The 21,883-nt window shown below is 43.6% G+C and overlaps 1 protein-coding gene across 1 annotated transcript in view; it reads left to right on the top strand.

Annotated features, from left to right (window-relative positions):
- The window catches only part of ehbp1 (EH domain binding protein 1), a 114,615-nt gene that overhangs the window by 42,264 nt on the left and 50,468 nt on the right, over positions 1-21,883 (top strand). Inside the window, 4 exon segments of the mRNA XM_029450252.1 lie at positions 1,378-1,624; positions 16,171-16,349; positions 17,365-17,377; positions 17,379-17,414. Of these exon segments, the coding sequence (XP_029306112.1) occupies positions 1,378-1,624; positions 16,171-16,349; positions 17,365-17,377; positions 17,379-17,414 (475 nt within the window).

The raw sequence follows: 21,883 nt of genomic DNA, 5'->3' as shown, positions 1-21,883 counted from the left end.
TACTGCATCTAATGATCCAAAAACTGAATCAGTTCAAACAATTCAAACTGATTTTTGCTCCTCACTTGGCAGAGGTGAACTTACTTTATATATCAAAGAGGGGACATCTGCTACCACCTCAGCAAGTTTTCATGGTAACATTTAATCAGTGGCTGAAGGAGCTGGAACAAAATCGCGTCGCAGGCGACCTCTGCAGACGACCTCTGCAGACGAGTGGCCGGGGCCTAAATTGTAAACGTGAAGGTTTTGGCTGTTGAGCGAAGCCGTCACACAGATGGCCGCATGTTTTAGTCCTCTCGGCTGTCTGAAGACAGACAGGTTATTGAATGGCATGTTTCTTTTGCTCAGTCTCTTACACCAGGAGCAGTCCTCGGCAGAATAGAAAGTTCAAGAGGGCAGCGCAGTGTTTTGACTGGAGCCCTTTCACATGTCTTTTAGCCAGCGCTGGTCTGTTAAAGCTGCTCTATAGACCTGCCTGCTTTGCTTTTCTTCACTTACCTTCTCTGCGGTTAGAAAGACACTGAGTAGCTCTAACCTTCTCTTTCAGACAGATGCCTAGTCAATCAGCTTTTTTCTTCCTCACTCTCACTCTCACCCCCCCCCCCCCCCTCTCCATCCAATTCTCTTGTTTGTTTAGGATTGCTTGTTGCATGTTGAGTGAATGTCTCAAGGCTGTGCCCCTTCTTTCAGTGCCACAAGCATGCCTGTATATTGATAACACTCTGGTATGTGTGTAAGAGTGCGTGTGTGTGTGTGTGTGTTTCAGTGCATGCTTGCGTGTGTGTGTGTGTGTGTGTGTGTGTGTGTGTGTGTGTGTATGCCTTCGTGCTCCTGCCTGTGTGTCTGTCAGTAGTCCACCGTGGGCAGTAAGGATATGAGGTCACGCAGACCTGACCTCAGTGCACCTGCATCTTCTATTACCTTACCACTTGTGTGTGCTGTTCATTGTATTGCACCAAACTCTTGTTTCCATGTTGCAATTTCCTTAAGTTTAACTCAACAATGGCCAGTTGGATCCAAAGATGTGTTGACATAGTGCTGAATAATTCTGCAGATAGGATCTATAATGTTTCCTGTGTGCTCTAGTCTTTATACAGAGTGCCACTGAATGTATGCCTTTCTGCACCATCCATATCATATAATGCTAATCAGGTGTTGAACTGTTTTCTTATGTATTTTCTATATTTCTTGGAATGTTGACCGTTTTCATGACTTGCAAATAAACACACTTATATAAAATGTATCTTTATATTTTCCTACCTGCACATTACTATAACTTGTATAACAATTTCAAATAAGTATTGCCGTCTGTGAAGTCCGTGCACTTTCTGACAGCTCTTTGTCTTATCTCCTCGTTTGCTTTCCCTCCTTCCTCAGATCCAACCCGTTCTATGAGCCAAGGACATCGAGCCCCGTGCACCCCCCCGCTGGCGGCCACTCCCTGGATGTGGGCAGCTGCCAGAAGAGGAGGGCTCCCCCGCCCCCAAGTTCCAGCCCTGGCCTCGGCCCCAGTCCGCCAGCTCCAAACCCCAGCTCTGGCCCAGACAGGGAGAGAGCGCAGCCAGTCGGGCCCAGCCCAGTCGCAGCGGTGATGGGGAGAGAGCTGGCCTCCGCCTCCCCCAAGGTAAACGGGCTTCACTTGAACGAAATAAACTTGATTTATCGCCACAACAGGCACACAGACATGTGACACAAAACAAAACAGTGTTGCAGTGTGGTGCTTGATGTGTAGGGAGTCGGGATGTTCTTCACTTGTTTTCAAGCTCTCATGAAAACACATGTTGCTTAAACACAAGCAGCTGCACACAAACTTCTTAATTGACTTTAATTATGATTTAATGGGGGGGATCCGGGGGGCTCTGCTTATCTAAAAAAAGATCCACAGTGCAAATTGAACTGTGATTTCATCAACCCCTCGGGAATGTTTGTCAGGTGACCAAAGTCTCAAATTGCCAAATACAATAAATGTAAAATATTATTTAGATGGTACAAACACTGAACCCACAGTTTTACTTTTACTATTCTTCATTCTGACTGTGTGTGTGTGTGCGTCTGTGTGTGTGTGCCCTTGTGTGTCTACATCCAGTGGTCCTTACATTAGCTTTTTTTCCGCCTGCACAGTCCCATCTCCTGCCCCATTCTTTATGCTCATGAAACTCCCCAGCTCCTCATTTGAATATAGGTATTTGTTTATTGGGGTGTTTTCGTATGTTTATTTATTTATTTAAATTAGGTAAATCATGGCTGGGTCTAATTAAATGGCTGATGGTCACACACACTCACGGCAGGAGTCAGACCACTGGTGGGGAATGATTGGCTGGGGGGTGTGTGTGGGGATGGGTGGGGGTTAAAAATGAGTATGTGTGTGTGTGTAGGGGCTCAATGAGCCTATGTGGGGCTTAAACACAGGGGGCTTAACCACAGCAGAGCGATCACAAGGGGGTGTTGACCCCCTGTGCACACACACATATACACACACGCATGCAAACACACCATACAGTTACTTATATACACACAGACACACACAGGTCCCTCCTCCCCATGCAGCTGGCTAGCTGACTGTTTTAGTGTAGCTGGGCGGTGATGCTGGCCGTCCATGTAATTATGGCACAGTGCCTTTATCACCCAGCTGCAGTTGCCTGTGACCGTGGGTGAGGGGGCCTAAACCACTTTAATTACCCAAAGCCAGTGGCCTGTGGTGGGCCACACTTCGCCAAGAGATGCCCCTGCCTCTGGAGCTTGGGGGGGAGGGATGCAAAGAATGACATGTGGGTGAGGATTGAAGAGGGGTGGGGGTGCAGTGAAGGAGAATAGGTGGAAGATAGTGAAGGGTAGAGGAAAGGAGAACAGTGGGGGGGGGGGGGGGGGGCGGGAGAAGGAAGATGGCCAGGGAATGGTAGGAGGAGAGATGGGACGTTCACAGTAAACAAAGATAGGCCTACAGGGTTTGTTGACATATACAGTGAGAGTGAATCGGTTTCTCTTTCTGATTCACACCAAGCACTATGACACACACTCACACACACTCACACACACGCCTCGGCCGTGTGTAGGCTGCGAGATGACCTTTGAATGTATGAAGTCAGAGAAGATTAAGAGGAGACGTTCCCACTATGAGAGGCCAAAACTAAACCCAACACATCATCACACTATGAACGTGTGCGGAGTATAGATGTGTGCTTGTGCTCGCATGTATGTTTGTATCTGTTCTTATACTTTCTAACATGCCTTGGGCGCTCAGTTCAATGATTATGTACCGGGGCAGTTATAACCTTCCCCCAAAACACAACTAACCTCTACCTTTTGCAGTATTAGCCGTTTCAAGGTGTGTATTCTCCATTTATATTTATTTCTATTCATGTGGGCAATTGGTATGTAGCACCAAGATAAACACACACACACATGCAGACCTAGTTGTCTAATCTCCAAATGTAAATGTAAATTGATATATTGAAAGCCACCATACTTACGTTATACATTTACAGCCTGCCCCGAAGGGGAGGGAATGTCTCATACGTGTTTGGTTGAACAAAATGTTCGCAGATTAGCATGTTCTGAAAACCGTTTACATTTGACTCATTTATTCAGTGCAAAGTCAACCTGAGATGTAACTGCTTGATCACCAGAGTTTCACCCACTAAACAGTTAAAAGTGTAAGGAGTCTTAGTGCTCGAGTAATACTCCTGTGATCACGGACGGATATTTCAAAGACGTGCATCGTTTCCCTCAAGATAAGAGCAGAAGTACAACAGATGTGTGGAAGGAATATGAACCCTGTGTGAGCCACTGTAACACCTCCTCTTTATTCTATACTGTGTCATTACGGTTTAGCTCATTTGTATCGTCCTTGTCGTGTACGAATTCACTCTGAGAAATGTAGCATTAAACTTTGTCTCGTGGACGTAGTTTGATCCTCCTTGTCATTGCATTAAAACCTCCCACTTCAATGGCAGCCTGTGAAGAATCGGGACATCTACAGGACATATGGTGTGCACCCACTTACTCTATACACAGGTATTACACATATGGATTGGATTTACATTAAGCCCTAGCAAGAGCTCAAAGCTCAGTGGAACGCACGTTCGGCACGAGCGAGTTTATGGCTGGAATAAGACGGCAATACTGAATCACTCAAATGCATTTGTTGAAACATGTGGGTTACCAAATGTTGGGGTCTCATCGTGAGACAATCCAGGGGGGGCCTTGTGAGACTAATGCTTAGCTAATTTACATTTAGCATGGAGGTAGAGCGGCCGTCCAAAGTGTCCTTGAGCAAGACACTGAGCAAGAGACAGACGAGAGGAAGACGCTCATTCTGTTTGGTGCTCCTCTTGTTGACTTCCGTCTGACACAACTACACATTCAGTCCCAGCGTGAGCTCCTGATGTTTCAGACGGACACACACACACTTAAAACACTGGGTTCCTCAGTTCACAGGTGACCGGTTAGTGCTTAAAGAGAAGGTAATGTCTTTACCTTCTCCTACCTGCTTTCTATTTGAATATAAATACAACATGTTCGATATTTCACATCTGTCTTGAAGTTGGTAGAGGTGGCTCTGTCCGTCGTCCTGTCTGCGAGATGTAGATCCTCAAAGGCGTCAAGTTTAAGTTTAGCATCTGTGAAGGAGCTGGAAGGATGGAAACGTCTGTGGGATTAATGTAAATGAACAGAGGGAGTTCCCGTTGGGCGGGTTGTGAGCTCGGTCTGGTCTGATTCAGTCCATCTCTTTTCCCTGCGGCTGATTTCACCCCTCCCAGTAATTCAGTGATCCCCTGCTCCTCCTTTTTGTTTCATCTCCATCTCTATTCCATAGTCAGCCCGCTCCACACTTACATGCTCTGATCTTTGGATTTTTATCTAGTTTCTGCTTCATGAATTATTTTCCTTATTTTCATATAAAGAAAAGTTGGAAGCTGGCATATGTCAAAAAAGTTTGAACAAGAAAGTTATTTTATCTCAATATTTAGTCAAAGAAAGAAGAAGCCGTCTTGGACTGACGGGAGGATCCTGGAACTGTTGATCACTTTATATAACAGAAGTTTTCTGCACAACAGCAGATCTTATGTTTGCTTTGCAAGACTTCATTAAGCTTTTCTTTGGATATTACTTCACCGTGCCTTTTGTTGTTATCAACTGCCATCATCCAGCACGATGTCTTTACCACATGTCTCTCCTTTTCACACACGCTCATTCTTTCCATAACTGACCAAGTGAACCAACACTAGAGGTATGTTTTCTTTCTCCCCTTCAGTTGAAGGGCTTGTGTGATTCCTCGTGTTAATCAAAGGGTTCAAATGAAATCGAGTTTTGCAGTTTGTGAGAGCTCCTGTGCCGTGGGGGAGGCAGAGGCCAGAGCGCTGCTTCCTCTCCCAGACTTTGTTTTCACAGCCCCTCCTTCAGTTCAGACTACCTCCAAATTGAAATTAGAATAAATTAACATTATTTAATTGAGTTCGCAGAAGGCGATATTTCTTAATTAGCTTTCACCGGGGTTCGCGGCAGGAGAGGACCACATCCGCACAGTGAAGTGTTACTGAGGTTGGCGTGACGACTGAGGGATGCTTTTGGAGGACAGAGGGGAGCCCAAGAGACAAGGACAGTCATCTCCGGTCTTCTGATCTCTGCCCGGTCCAAGGTCTCTCGTCTCGTTATCGTTACATCCGGTCCAAAGTTCTTCCATCTCCTCTGATAACTTTCACATACCTTTAACAAAGAGTCTCAGATGTAGGACGTAAAGAAAGTCTTTCAGCCGAGTGTTTTAAATGCATTTTATACGTCGCTTCCTAATACTTCATATGTTTCAGTGTGCAAGAGCAGAACGTCTCAGCAGCACTGCACGCGTCATGTCATGCTTCAACCAATGTGAGCGTAAATATGTTTGATTTATAAAGGAATGAATGAATGTTCCTTATTCATCAAACTCATTATGCATAGTTTCAGTTCGGGGAAACTTCTTCTATTAATGTAAATATTCAGTCAATCCAAATTGTGTCAAAGTGACGTTGTCATAAATCTTTCTTCGTACATTAAACATCTTCTTGCTCGATAGGTTAATGGTCCTGTTAGTTTAAGTGTCCGGTGTGACTTATATCGCTCCTGTATATTGTTTGGCAAAGGATGGAGGAGAACCTGGAACCAACATTAGCAGAGAAGCGGTCACAGCGGTACATTTCTGAAACCAAGCTATTGAAGACTCGGTGACTCCCTTTGGCCACATTGGCCTCTCCCTAAGCTGTGTAATATTAGGAGAATAATCCTTGAGAGGAGTAAAGCTAAGTCAGTACCTCTCAATGTCTGCCTTTTCCCCAGGTGGACCCCTCCCCAACTCTTATTTGCAGTCTGAGAGGTCTGTTATTGGATCTTGTGGGAGAGAGGAGACCCAGTTTCTTCTGACATGCAGTTTAGGGCCGATCATTGGGCTTCCTGTTGTCGTTTCATGCTGCAGGGCATCGCTGTCATCAGGTGAGGTAGAAAGGTATAAGACATGCTGACCACTGAACAATCTCAACCTTTCTCAAAAGTTGAAAAATGGAAAGGGAATGTTTAGATAAGGGTATGTTCTGGGTCAAGTTGTGTCGGGGTCAGATTATTTGAATCCACTAACTCTGGGAAGTTGGAGCCATGTTTGAAAGCCGAGGAGCCGTTTCTCCTCGCGGGACTAAAACAGCAATCTTGACTTGATGCACAAAGATGATCCTGAAGTCTCAGACGGCAAAATCATTTTAACAGAATAAATAAAAGACTTCTTCAGGGACTCTTCTGAACGAAGGAGCACGTGTGTTGTGTGTACTAATGTGCAATCTTGTGTGTGTTGTGAGGGATATATTTTGATCCTGTTACTGTAATGCGGCTATCATTTTTCCACCTCTTCCTCTGTTGGGTGCATGTCGAGTTCACAAGTTAAGCACTGCGAAGAGCTCACTCTCCTCAATACCCGCGCCGACTGGTGTAAAAGGGCCTTCCGCAAAGCGCCGCTTGTAATCTGCCTTTGGTAAGTCCTCCTTAGTTTTATCTGCCAAGGATTACCTCACAAGCTGCAAGCAGGAGAGAACGAGGGAGACGCAGAGCAAGAGAGAGAGAGAGAAATGAAAAGCAAGTCAAACAGAAAACGATGAAGATGGAACAAAATGAAAACAAATCGCTGTGTAATCTCTGAAAGAGAGAGACCTGCTTTAGAGTTGAAGGGAGGTTTCCCTCGCCACTCATTTAGAGAGGGAATTGACTAATCCCTCTGTGATTGATGTCTGCTATGAGAGGCTCTATGGCAGACTAATAGGGCTTATGAGGATGACCAGAAAGTCCTTTGTATGTGCGTGCCTGTGTGTGTGTGTATATGTGAATGAACCAAACCTTTTTGTCTTGTGTGTCCTTCTATCCAGTGGCCATAGAGGCCAGGGGTTTGAATGACATAGCGAGCCGAAGAAGGGGTAACTTTATCTTAATCTGGTCTTAATCTGCCCCAGTCCTCCAGGTGTGTGTGGGCTTAAACCCAGAATGATCCAGGGTTTTGGGGTGAGGTTTAAGAGGGCTTCGGGTGAGGAGATAGAAGTCCATGCACTTGAAAACTCCTTCGACCCCGAGAAGGTCTAAGACCCCCCGTACATTCTTGAAAACCGCACTCACTTAGTCATGCCATACCTTACTCCTGTCATCCTTAAGTGGACCCTGCTACATTTTAATTGAATTAAACCAACCGTTCTCCGTCATTTAAAAAGACCTTAGAAGTACCTTATGAATTAGTCTGAGTGATTTGTCTTTCAAATTGTGTGCGTGTGTTTGTGTGTGTGTGCGCGTGTGTGTGTGTGCGCGCGCACTCTGTGTTTGAGGAAAGGAGCGAGTGTAGGAATGATAAGGCTTTAATTGCCTCTTTATAAAGCCCTCCAGCACCCCCTCTTTTGGACTGTTATGGTATGCAGGTGTGTGCTCTTATGCGCTATAGGAAATACTAAGTGGTATTTTCAGTGCTTAACTCGTTGATCGCTGAGTGGGATCGTTCCCTTAGCTATTAATTGAGCACTCTCGTTGGACCTCAACAAGATTCGATCATGCAGTCTTGTCTCGGTCATCATCGAAGCAGACAGCAGGTTTGTGCACTTTGACCCAAGTTAGTAGCTAGTGTTGGGTAACTACCGCTGGAAATTGGAAATAGGTCTATTCACCTTAACATAAAGAGATGCAACAAGGCACATAACTCGGTTGTTACATGTTTAGCTAAGCTAGCAGAAAGGTTACAGGACTGGGGTTGTCCGTCCTTTGGTTCGTCGTTCTGTTGGTGCAACACTAATCCACAGTGAATGACTATTGGACCGGACTAACAAACAATAGGTGAATGAATCTGAATGTCTTTGGTGATCCACTCACTTTCATCTTGCACCATCAGTAGCTTAAAATTGTGAGTTGTCCATCAATTTACTGGAAAATCGAGCCAACTTTGAGCTAACGTTAGCATGTTAGCATAATAACCACCCCATGCCAAAAAAGAGGAATGGTTTGAGGCAAATGGTGTAGTAATGGATTTGTATTAGATGATGTGCACATAAGGATTTGAAGGGGAATGAGGAGAAAGTGGTCAGACATGTCTGTTGACCTCTGGGTCACCTCTGGGTCACTGCATCACTAAAGTATCAGTGATACACACAAACTGCTGCCGTCACATGTTCTGTTCCTTCTCTTTGTCCCTTCACTTTATTTATCGATACCTCCTCCTACTCTTTCTGGATGCTCTTGTCATATTCTCTGCCTGCGCGTAGCATTTTCCTCCACCACACCCCTCCGTGTGTGTCCGTGTGCGTGTGCGTGCGTGTGCGTGTGTGTGCGTGTGTTGATGCGTGTGTATTCTGATCAGGAGTCAAAGGGGTGACTTTGTAATTATGTTCATTTTAATTGGCTGTGCTATCACCCCTCTCATCACTTTGGAGCCCATGCTGCGCTGGACAATGGCAGTCTGTAGTAGGGGTTTGCACAACTGCTGTGTCAAGACCCCTCTATACACACATACACACACACTCGCACACTCACACACTCTGTCAGCCTCTTTACCTGCGGAACATAATTCCTAAAGTGGCCTCCTTAATGAGTTTTCCCTGCCCAGGCTTAGATTAATTGATAAATGGCGGCGTTATCAGCACAGCTGATCTCTGAATCCATTGCACCACTAATTTGTTTGTTGAAGATGGCAGCTGAAGGAGATTAATACGTTATAGATTTATAAGAGCCATCCCCTTTTTCTTTTCCTCCTTCTCCCAAAGCTTGTTTATTTATCGGAGGAAGATGAGGAGGAAGAGTGAAGTGAGAGAGAGTGCTCTTTGGATTATTTTACCGGAATCTTGAAATGTTTTAAGTATACATATTAAAGATGCATATTTTATGATGTCAGGGGAAGTGCATCAGCTTGGCCTATAGTATGTAACGGCACAATATGCAACACATTCCCTCTTCGACATCTGGCACTCTGTAATTTATCTGCACCTTGAAACGATGATAGTCTCACAGATACTTGGTTTGTGAGGCAAGAGCTCTGACGGTGTTGCCTGAATGACCTCAAACATATATTTGGACTTTCTATGATGCAAACTCTTGTTATTTATCGGTTGATATTTACTTCAATACCGATATCTGCGCAAAAAGCCCAAATCAGCTGATGTGTTGGTCTAGCTCTAAACACAATCACTGACATGTTGCATTCAAGTGACATCAGATCTTCTGTGAATCAAAGCTGCGAACAAGTCTGAAGTATTAATTGGACCTCATGACAACAGTTGACCTGACATGCATGTTACCAACCATGGAAACGCATGCAAACTTCATAGGTAGCTGCATATCATGAATGCAAGTTAGGAGTTTGACACGACAACAAAAGCTGTGACGGATGGTGTTGCCATAGAAACTAAATAAATAAAAGAGTGTACAGGAAGAAGCAAGTGGACAGCAGACCTTGTACTCTCACTCTGAACTGTTGACTGGTTGCGACCTCATGTTGTGAGAAGTGGTTGAGGAGGAGTTTGATATATCTGAGAGATGGAGGTGCACTCACCATCAGCACCATCAGGTGTCTTGTTTGATCCATACCATCGACCCCCAGCCCGTTACCGCACACACAGATACACACACTCCCAAACATACCCACCCCACGTGTCCCCCCCCCCAGCCAAAGCTAATTTGCAGAGGCGTGAGTGTGGGTAATGCTACTGCCGCTTCCAGTGACAAGCTAAAGCCAGCGCTTACACCGCATTATGCCCCGGTGTTACACGTTAGGCGTGCATGCGGCGGGTGGGCACACTGCAGGCTGGCACAGTCTCTCCTTTGTCTGCTGCCTCCATCCTTATTTCATGATGTGTTTTTTTTTAATGCTTTGCATGGTTATGCCTTTGGAGCCGAATAGGCCTTGGAAGCAAACGAGTCCTGGAAAAGGAAACCGCTTTTCATGATTTTTGCATTTTACATCTCAGTAGCCAACTGCCGAAAGGCCCTCTGTCTTGGCCTGCAGGTTCACCGCTAGATGGGAAGCATATCTGCTTCTGAGCGAATCACTAGCAACCCCACGTCACCATCATGATGAATGTATTTACATATCTTCCTACTTTCTGATTTTACACAAAGCCACGGCGTGAAGTTTGGTATTAAAATGCGGAACAAGCGCTCTGGATGCTGTCTGGCAGAGCAGCTGAGCAGCTTCAGTCATACACTCAACCTCCCTGCGAGCTCTCAGGTGTAAAGCGTTCTCCCTCCACCTGTTCACACACATAAAATGATGCCTGACTTAACTAAACTGCGTCTACATGCACAGTCACACATATGTGCACACACACTTTCTCTCACGGCTCTCTTTGGAAGGAGCCCCTCCTCGGTGTGATTACAACAGTAATGCGATATATCCTTTGTATGTTAATGTGTATTATTTTTCACGCAACATTCGCTCTCCTCTCCTGTTCCTGCCTTTTGTCCTCCCCCCCCCCCCCCCCCCCTTTCCCCTATTGTTCCATCCACTCCACATCTCCATTTACATAATTGAACTTTTGATTGGACTTTGCTCCCTCCCCTCGGCTCTCATGCAGGCAACATTTGAAATTTCACGGCTAAGACGACTCGAGGTGATCATTCTTTTTCTAATGTGAACACGTCACACGCAGAAAGCTCCAGATTAAACAAATTGCTTGTTTTGATTGAAGGTGCAATTAAATAATTGAGCGTGTTGGTAGTTGGAGCCCAGCCAATCAGATGAGAGCTTTCAGCAGCAGGATGGACAGGCCACTTAAGTGCACTAACCTTTATCCTCTTAACTGTGAACAGGTATTAATGTTTTTCAAGTGTGTGCTGTACATCTTGGATAGCAGCTGAGTGTCACCGTGTTTGCCTTTTACCTTTTCTAAACTGTGTTCGATTCAGTGTGCGCCTGCTGTTCAGCACATCAGTGCATGTACAGTATGTGTGCATTTCTACTGTAGACCCTGTCGTCATTTTGAAGTGTGTTTGTGCTTTGCAGTGTGTGTGTGTGTGTGTGTGTGTGTGCATGTGTCTCTATGGACTTTTCTTTTTGCCGTAGGCTCCTTGAGCGGATTACAAGTTTTAAAGAGTATGAGATTCAACACCTCCTCAAATCTGACACTCTCTGACACTGCTTTGAAGCCATGAAAGTGAGATTGGAGAGACACGGAAGCTCTTTTCTCTCCACAGAGTCGTGGGTTTATGTCATTGGGTCGAGGCCAGTTAAGTTTCCATTGAAGCGTTTTGCCCCAGAGGGAGAGACAAAGCTGCCACTTAAAGCGTTTTACTTGTATCTTTTTTAAGACTCTGAAAGGGCAGTTTTAATGTCCTCCGTACTCTTTAGTCATTTCATTGTGTATAACACTATTCCACTTGTTGTTTACATTTGTCCATCTTCATTTTGGCCAACAGGGCGACCCAGACATGGACTGTTGTCCATATCTTTGCCTCCAAGTTTGCAATTATCTACTCTGCTAAACTCCAGCGTTACTGTTCAGTTGCTGAAAAAGTGTTTAAAAAATAATATTAGCTGTAATTATCGATATAATATCATTATTTTTAATTACGTCTTGGCTTAAAATGTGATATTTGTGTATAATAGTTTAAGTATATTGTTAGTATTGTAAAGTTATGTTCCCCATCTAATCCACGCCATGTATAATGTTGCTGAGGGATTTACTGTCGGTATAGTCCTGCTGAACTCGCAGTAAGTCACCGTTGAGTGGCTCTAAAAGGTATTTCAGATTACTTCTGCCCTCGCACACTACACTAGATATTGGCATATTGCCCAAATCTAAAAGAAACAATTTCCAACCTTGCTGCAGGATTGTTTTTTTTTTTTTAATACTTAAGATCGACCTGTGACAATTTTCTAATTTTCCATATCACGGGTTATCCGCTTTTACCCATGATTCCAGATCTCGACTCGCATCCCACCCTCCCAAAATGACATTACTGACACCGAAAATCCTCTTCCTGACACCAGCACCAACAGGAACCTGGATGCTTCCATTCCCAGGTTTCCTCCTATCTTGTCATTCAGGCATTGTAGTGAGCTTAACCCCCCCCTTCTTTCTCTCTCGCATCCTTTTTCCCTTCTTCCATTTCTCTTTTTTCTTCTTTCTTTGCCCCGTTGGATGTATGTTGTTGACACTGAGGCATCAGGAATAATGGAATCTCTTGTCAGTGGCTTGTATTTTTCGCCCAGGCTGTTAGGGCTGTGTATAATAGTAGCAGAGGAGGAGGAAGAGGGGAGGTTATGTGCCACTGATAGTAATGAAGGTTGCCTTTTCATTTTTTAATATGGAATGTTTGTGGGCCGAGGCAATGCTCTCCACTAATCCTACCCTCGAGCCGAGCTAGCTACATGGCTGTGTCGGTGTTGCACACACACACACACACACACACATCCAGAAACGTGTCCACACAAACGGATAAAAGACACACTCACACACACACACACACACACAACACATACATGTGCACACCTTCCTTTAGGCAAGACTGCAAACTGTTTGATAAGTCAGGGTGCATTTCTGTTCCTCATGAAGATTTCACTCCTCCCGTGTTTGTGTCTTAAGGAAATGCAGCCAGTTCCTGTAAAACAAGATACGCTGTTTGTTCAATATTTGATGGATATGAAAGCTTGAGTGCGTAGATGCATTTGGAAACCTTTATCTGGAAAGAGCGTAATGGAACAGTCTGGGCTGCCGGATGAGAAAATGTCATCAGTCGGGTTGTGATGAACGCGGTCAGTGTCTCTCGAGCCGCCGAGGTTTCTAAAAACTGGATTATCAGGACGGACAATAAATAACACACGATGCTAACTTCTCTTCCATATGTAATTATTATAGTTAATAGTGTATCAGTTTGTTTTTTCACATTTAAAAAAAAAAAAGAAATGCAAATTATGATGCATGTTAATTTGTGTGTGTTTTCTGTTGGCTGAGACACCTGTGTGTGTGTGTGTGTGTGTGTGTGTGTGTGTGTGTGTGTGTGTGTGTGTGTGTGTGTGAGAGAGAGAGCAAGCCTTAAAGTCTGTGTATCCAACTGGCTAATGTTTGTGGGGTTTTTTTTCCACTGGCTGTGTTACGCAGGTGTGTGTGTGTGTGTGTGTGGGTCTTTTCCGCCGGCTAGGGTGCAGGGTCTTCGGCACTGGAGTGTGCTGTGTGTCTAATTGCTTTAATAGCACCTGGTCTCTAATCCCAGGTAATTAGAGCGCTCAAATTAGACGGCTACTTTCAACCGTCACTTGAAAAAGCAGAAAGGGAAGGCCTGGAGGAAGACCACTCCACTCTGAAACTCTACACACACACACACACACACACACACACACACACACACACACACACACTTTTACTGACGCACACTAAAACGTTTGGCAAAAGCAGAGGACAACTGGAGGAACAAGTTTAGTTCAGTCGGCCAAGAGTGCTATACCCTCGTGTCTTTTATTTGAAGGTCTCTGAAGTCTGAATACTCGCATCACGTTACATTATACGTGATATGTTTATGTTAAAGGACTAAATGATTTAGTGAGGTTAAAAAACAACTCCTCTCCTTATCCACGTACAGTAGTTGCGACCGTGTTGTAATCAGTATTGACTTTCTGACTTTTTTTATCTCTTCCTTTTTTTCCCTTTCGTTTGTTTGAGTGGCACGCAGGCATTGTCGAGGCCGCCTAAAACGTGTCTGGAGAAGCTGTGGGGAAAGGTTAAGGCCCACTTTTAAAGATGAGCCAGAAATGTCAAGTGTCCGCCCCTCAGGCTCCCGCTACCGTCTCCCTGTACTGAGACTGCCGTAGGGGCCTGCATGACACACACACATACACACACACACACACACACTCTGGTACAAAGGTTAGGATTTGCTGTTAGAGATGGCCTCTGGTGTCTTTCATCTGATTTGGCCCTCGTGGCATCTCAGCGGGCTCCAGGCTCTTGGTCACAGGTTAAAATACAACAATAGAAGAGTAAGAGACATCCAGGTGTGTCTAGAGTTCAGCTAACTGACTAATATATCGCTGCAGTACCACTCATTTGTTTATGCCTGTTGACATTACAAACCTTTTTTTATTTTTGTGTCGATAACTTTTTCATTTCCAAATGAAACAAAGTCTATTTAATTATTTCCTACGCTCCTAAATAATTGTCTGCAATGTTTCATGTGTTCTGCAAAATTCTTGAAGATGCTCAAGTCAGTACATCATCACTTAATAACTCTGTTTCCCAAAATGACAAATTGGCCCCAAGTCTTTCCCCTCCTCTTCTCTGATGCGCTGCTGTTCTTGCAGTAGCACAAAGCCGCCAACAGAGGGGGTTGGTCGGCCACCACAAGCCTCTATAGTCACACCGAAACTGAGCTGTGTTTCCTCCAGGCCTTCACTGTGTGTCTGCAATAAACGTGTTAACTCGTTATGGTGGTCGATATCAGGCTGTGTAAAAGCAACATCTCTTCATTCACTGCTTAAGGTTAAGTGAAGGTTTGACTTCGCGAGCATCTCGTGCGTTGACATTAAACATGTTTCTGTGAGAGCAGCATGACGATGAAATGTTTATGCTGCTGTCTTCCAAGACGACATCGTGCAAGGTGGTGCACAATCAGAACAGATCAACTAAACAAAACGCCTCAGAATGTCTTTAATACGCTTCAGGGAAGCAGATTGTGTCTCAAATGCAATTTAGCAAAATTCTACAAGTTTCATTTTGAATTTAAAATGTCATCTTATTTTGTCTAGAAAAATGAAAGCCTTTTAAAGTCAAATTAAGCTCGATGAAACTTTGACACCAGGCTTAAACACATTGCGTCACGCCATTTAAGGAAATCTGTCGTATTAGTCATATGTTAATGTCATTGTCTTCAGATAATAGTAATATTTGAACACATTTCATAGACGTTTTGATCATCGGCCTCTAATGAATTTAATCAAATCTCAATGACATTTTTGCCATTTCTCTCCAAAATGATCTGAGAGAATTAGCCCGTATCTGTCGCTCCATAACCAGATTAGTGAATAGCCAGCTGAATAATCAGAATAGCATTGGTTCTGCTGGACGTTAGAGGAAGACCAGCGTCTCGACGCCACCGAGGATTTGTGGGATTTGGAGTCTGGGAGAGGAAAGACTCCTAATGGTGAAAGCTTTCCACCCAGATAAGACTTCAAAGGCGGAGCTAATTAATAAGATGTTTACATTATCCACGGTCATACACTGCTTTGTGCATGACCCTTCATTACGGTGTGTGTCTGCGTGCACGTACGTGTATGTGTGGGCTCATTGTATGTCAGTATAGCAAGCTAATTGGATGGATGGAGGTTGTTAAGTAAAACATTTTATTGAGAAATAAATAATGAAAGGAGCTCAGATGTGGAGGAAGGGGGGAGGGAAGGGGAGGGGGAGGGGGGGGGGGGGGTGTAAACGTGGACACTCTTTTGTGCAAAGTACCACGGGTTGGAGAACATGTGCAGTGGTCTCTCGTACCAGTTGAACAACACATTGAAGTTGGGTTGCCTCTTGAAATGACCCTTTGCAATGTGCGTGAATCATTCTGTGTGACCAACAGAAAGACTTCACTTATGAAACATCAGCACGTTGCATCCATGCATTTCAAATTGTGAAGGTGGAATATGTCAAAAGCTCAAAACCTTTCCCCCCTCTTCTTCTTCTTCTTCTTCCTCCTCCGCAGCCCAGCCCCGTTCCGAGCCCGGTTCTGGGAGGGAAGCCCAACGCCAGCCAGTCTTTGCTGGTTTGGTGCCGCGAGGTCACCAAGAACTACCGCGGGGTCAAGATCACCAACTTCACCACCTCCTGGAGGAATGGGCTGGCCTTCTGCGCCCTGCTGCACCACTTCAGACCTGACGTAATGTATGAAGCACACAAACACGCACAATATCTGGACTAGAATTAAAACTTTGGGTGGAAATCAGAATGTTTGTGTCTCGTATGTTTATGTGTCGTGTTTACACGGTTACATGTCATCATGCTGTGTTTCCATCATCGTCAGTGTGTTTGATAAATAGGACAGATACACGCTTACGCACGAAGGCAGGAACCAATCTGTCATTTACGTATTTAAATACAGAGTTGCATGTTTACCACCATCATTATCTGTGTGTGTGTGTGTGTGTGTGTGTGTGTGTGTGTGTGTGTGTGAGAGAGAGATTCCTTTAACTGTTTAGTGTTTAACTCACAAGTACAACATATGGAAAACCTGCACCCCCATCTAGAGAGCAGACATGAAGATAATTTATCTAAAGTGTGTGTGTGTGTGTGCGTTTATGCTTGTGTGCCTTTGCACTCCGGTGTGTTATTTTTACATATTTTCCACTCTATTAGTTCTGTTGATTGCACTGCTATGAAATTGCATGTTACAGTTCTAATGCCATTACATGTGACGCATATTTAAACGCACCTCTTTCTCCGCTATCTCTCTCTCTCTCTCCCTTCCCATTCTCTCTCTCTCCCATTCTCTCTCGCTCCGTCCCCCATTCTCTCTCTCTTCCCCCATCCCTCTCTCTGTCCCCATCTCTCCTCTCTGTCCCCCATCAAAGTATCGATCAGGTCAAAAATTATATATCTCTTGTACACCATTCTATCTCTCTCATCTGATCTCTCTATAGATATATCTCTATCTCAAATTATCTCTCTCCTGTACCCATTATATCTTCTCTCTCTCCTCTCTCTCTCTCTCTCTCTCTCTTCTCTCTCTCTCTCTCTCTCCCTCCCATTCTCTCTCTCTCCCTCCCCATTCTCTCTCTCTCTGTCCCCCATTCTCTCTCTCTCTCTCGCTCTCTCCCATTCTCTCTTTCTGTGTGTCCCCCCATTCTCTCTTTTTTCTCTCTGGCTGCCTCCACTCCCACCCTCCCCACTGTTCTTCCAGAGACTACAAGTCAGCTCAATCCTCAGGATATTAAAGAAAACAACAAAAAGGTAAGAGGCAGCCACCGCTGGGCCCTTCACACCACTTAGCTCCCTCCCATCCACATCTCCATTTGGCCTTATTTAGAGATCTGCCATTAATCCCTGGATGTACTGTGCAAGTGTGTTTCATGGTTTGAAGGGGGAGGGTGGAAACACACATGAAGGCAGACGAATGCGTGCACTGACAATCACACGTATGAACTACAACCAGAATGTAATAATGACAGTGTTCCTAAGACATTCCCCCCCGCTGCGATGTGTCTATGTGGCCATAACTTAGTCACCTGGCAGAGGTGAGATGGTATCTTAGCTCAGCTGCCTGCTGGGAGATTACCAAACTGCCTCTAAGTGTGTTGATGTCAGTGTGTATATAATAAGAGCACATTTAGCTTGTGTTGATTAGACTGTTTTGTTTGTATGTACGTGTACAAGAGTGTGCAGGTGGGGGTATGCATGTGTTTATTGGTGACTGTAAGCATAGACTGTATTTAGGAAGAGGACGCAGCCACGTTAACGTTACCCAATAGTTCATAATGAATTATGGTTTTGAGGTTGAGTTTGGCATTTTGGCAGTCACCATCTTGTTGATTTTGGAACCAGAATGACACGAGAGTGCTGAGCTCATTACAACTGGCATGAACTGAAAACGTCAACACCGTGATAACAACCTGTTAATCGTGAGATGGCCTCGCCCTGAAGCATAACCTGCTTTATTGTCTATTTCCCTGTAAATGGGAGCATCGTTTACTAAATAAACATGCAGTGTAAAAGGAGACCTGAAACTATAAACGTGTGTTTTCTGAGGTTATAAATCAAGTGAGGGGTCGGCTCATTCTCTCATAGACTTCTATACAATTGGACTTTTTGCAACCAGAGGAGTCGCCCCCTGCTGGCCTTTAGAAGTAAGGCAGGTTTAAGACACTGCAGCATTGGCTCCTGACTAACAGTGTGGAATAGAGTAGACTGTCCATGTTGGAGATTGCTCTTTGGTTTCATTCCTCTCAAATCCCAACCAACATATATGCACTCACTCCTAAAACTCCACTGAATAACCCATTCACACGTCGCCCTATGTCATCATATCTACACATTCGCAGTCGGAGGTGCACGCTCGCACACATCACATTTCCCCCCCCGGCTCTTTGCGTTTGCATTTACATTTTCCGAACTCACAAATGCACACTGCTGTTTTTCCCTTTCACTCTGCTACTACACACTCACACGTGTGTACACACACCGCCGCCCTGTCCCCTCTTTGGCCCCGTGGGCTACACAGAACGATATGCGTCGGGTTCCTGCAGCTTGATTTCCTCTTCTCATACACACTCTGGCTCAGCGATAACCTCTGGTGGCCCTGTTAGGCATGAATGCTAGCCTGTTGACAATAACCACAGTGGAGGGAGAGGGAGAGACCCAATCCCATATCTGCTAACTGCCCCTCACCCCCCTCCAGGTGCTCAAGTAGCCCTGAAGAAATTGGCTAGATATAAGTAATATGGGAATATGCCGTAGAAGGTGATAGCTGGTGAATAGCTGCAGCACTGTACCCAGCGCTCTGCGACCAGCTTCTCTGTAAAGATCTACACCAGCTGCTGATGTACATTTGGCCAAGCGTGCCTGTTCCTTTGCACACAGGAGACGGACTGCAGGTAGATATCAGCTGACACCTCCTGCCACAGTGCTCATGTACATACGTGTGTAAGCAACATTGGGAACATTAGAAAACAAAGTATTAGCAGGAAATTGTTTAATGTGCAACGGTTTGAAAATGTCCTTAATAGTTGGATGTGATATTTTCAGTGTGTAGAACGTGTCTTTGTACTTCATTCACACACTCTTAAATATGTATTTATTCATCTGGTTTGCTTCACAAAGAATAACTAGTAAACCAGAAAGGTTGACCATCAAACACATTTCAGAGAAACCTTTGACCCTCTCACTTTTCAATATCTCATGAAGACGCAGATCAATTCTTTATTGTCCTTCTCCAAGGACATGTTGCCACAATCTGAGAGCCTCACATAACACATTATACACCACGACATAACCGCATGAAAGACAAATCCTCATTATACTCCCGTACCTGAGCACATTGCACGACGATATATTGTGTGAAATATTTAATAAGGAGATAATCTCCTGTGTATTGGACAACACCTGGAATATTATCGGTCTGTAAGGTGGACGACTCTTATTGATTCATCGAAAGGTTTTCCCAGCGCGATGTGATCCCGACGTTGACAGTGTGTGCCACTTAATGTCGGTTCTGCAGTGACAATAAAATGTTCACGTAAACTGATTGTGTCTGCACGTGAGATGTGATATCTTCTACACTGCGGATGTAGTTGGTGTGTTTCCAGCGGTGCCACAGACGGTGTTGTTAGGTGGCTGTGATTGTAAAGGCCCAGTGGGTTCAGGCCAAATGAAAGAGGAGTAATGCATCGTGCGGTGTCATGTAGCACCCTGAATGTGTTGGAACAAGAGAAGGGTGCTCACGATGTTGCCTGCAAGAAAAGAGGAAGCAGTCACGCCGGGCTCGGACGGCGTAATGTCGGGTTAAGCAGGGGAAATGAGAGAGACAGTGAATGTATGTAACACAATGAAAGAGACGTATCTCACATCCACAATGTTGTATAGAGTTGCTTTATAAGGAGTTATTAGAATGTATTGACTGTATATTGAATGGGCAGCAGAAATGGAAAAGTGTAGAAACGACTAACTATCTCTGCCTTTCATGGCCAGTTGATAGACATGCCCCCTCCTCCTCTCACAGTATCTGTGAGGAGTGATTGCAATGAGCTCAGACTGTGCTGAATTATGACAGATAAGGACAATCAATATTGGGGGTGGGTAAGGGAAAGAAAGAGGCAGAAGTGAATATTCAGAACACTTACAGCCTTTGAAATGATCCATTATCAATGGATTTGTGTATGTATGCTAGCTTGTGGAGGATTGTGTGTGTTTCTACATGTCCATGTGTTTGTATGTTGAGATCGCCTGTGTGTTTGGACTGCTTGCTCCTGTTTTGTCAGTGTGTGTGTGTTGTGTGTGTGTCTGTGTGTGTGTGTGTGTGTGTAATGAGGCCAAGGAGAAGTCATTTGTCATGCCATCTGATAGTGTAGCACCAAGCACCAAGCTAAAGCTCCCTGAGCACAACCGTGAGGGGTTGGGCTGAGGGGAGGGGGCGTTGATGATTGACAACGATAGATAGCTGTCAGTCACTGAGAGGGAGTGGAGGGGGAGCGGGGAGCAGCGGCCGGGGGCATGTGACGGTGACATTTCAGTCCAAATCAAAAGCTTTGTCAGCCGGATGATGGAAAGTGAGAAAACTAGATAATTTCCCAAAATGTATGATTTACTTATTGGACAGAAACGTAATCAGTCGAGAAATACAGAAGATCAATTCTATTGGCCGGCTCATCGCAAATGTTATCAACCGAGCAGGAGGGCTGATTGATATAATTGAGATCATTAACATTCATTTTTATATATATATATATATATATATATATATATATATATATATATATATATATATATATATATATTTATATTTATATATATATATATATATTTATTTATATATATATATATATATATATATATATATATATATATATATAATTGTACACACACACCAACACAAAATACCTTCTTGTCTGAGCTGTGGCTAGAGCCCCCAGGATTCATCACAATCACACAGCATTTCCCTTTTTTCTGTTTTTACAGACTGTGTTTTTGTGATGAGAAAGTAACTGCCACATTTTCCTGGTTAACTAATATGTGTTCATGTGCACGACTAGAGACCAACGTAAGGAGCACACGCGTGTGCACACTGTCCCTCGTGTGGAGCAGCAGTGGTGACAAACGCTCTCCCTTTTATTTATATATATATAAAAAAAAAAATATATATATATAATATATATATATATTTATATTATTATATTATATATTATAATCTATATATATATATTATATTATAGATATATATATATATCTATATAATTTATATATATATATATATATTATATTATCTATTTATATTATATTTTCATATATATATATTTATATATTTATATTTTATATATATATATATTATATATATATTATATTTATATTATATTTATATTTATATATATATATTATATATATACTTATATTATATTCATTTATATTTCTATTTATTATATTTATATATTTATATATATATATATATTATATATATATATTTCTATATATATATTATATATATATTTATTTATATATTTTATATATATATTATTTATTATTATTATATATATTTTTTTTATATATTTATCGAAGAATAAATCTCAACACTGAGGTCATAAAGACTGTAGCGTGTCAAGACTAACATCGACCCTGAAACAAAATCTAGCTCGAGAGTCTCCCTCGCTTCTTCTTCCTCCTCATGCTGCTCTCACGTTCTCCCTTTCTCTTTCATTCTTTCATTCTGTTCC

The sequence above is a fragment of the Cottoperca gobio genome, chromosome 15, assembly GCF_900634415.1.
Source record: "Cottoperca gobio chromosome 15, fCotGob3.1, whole genome shotgun sequence".
Lineage (NCBI taxonomy): Eukaryota > Metazoa > Chordata > Actinopteri > Perciformes > Bovichtidae > Cottoperca > Cottoperca gobio.
The sequence above is the reverse complement of the archived record's forward strand: the minus strand, read 5'-3'. Positions and strand labels throughout refer to the sequence as shown.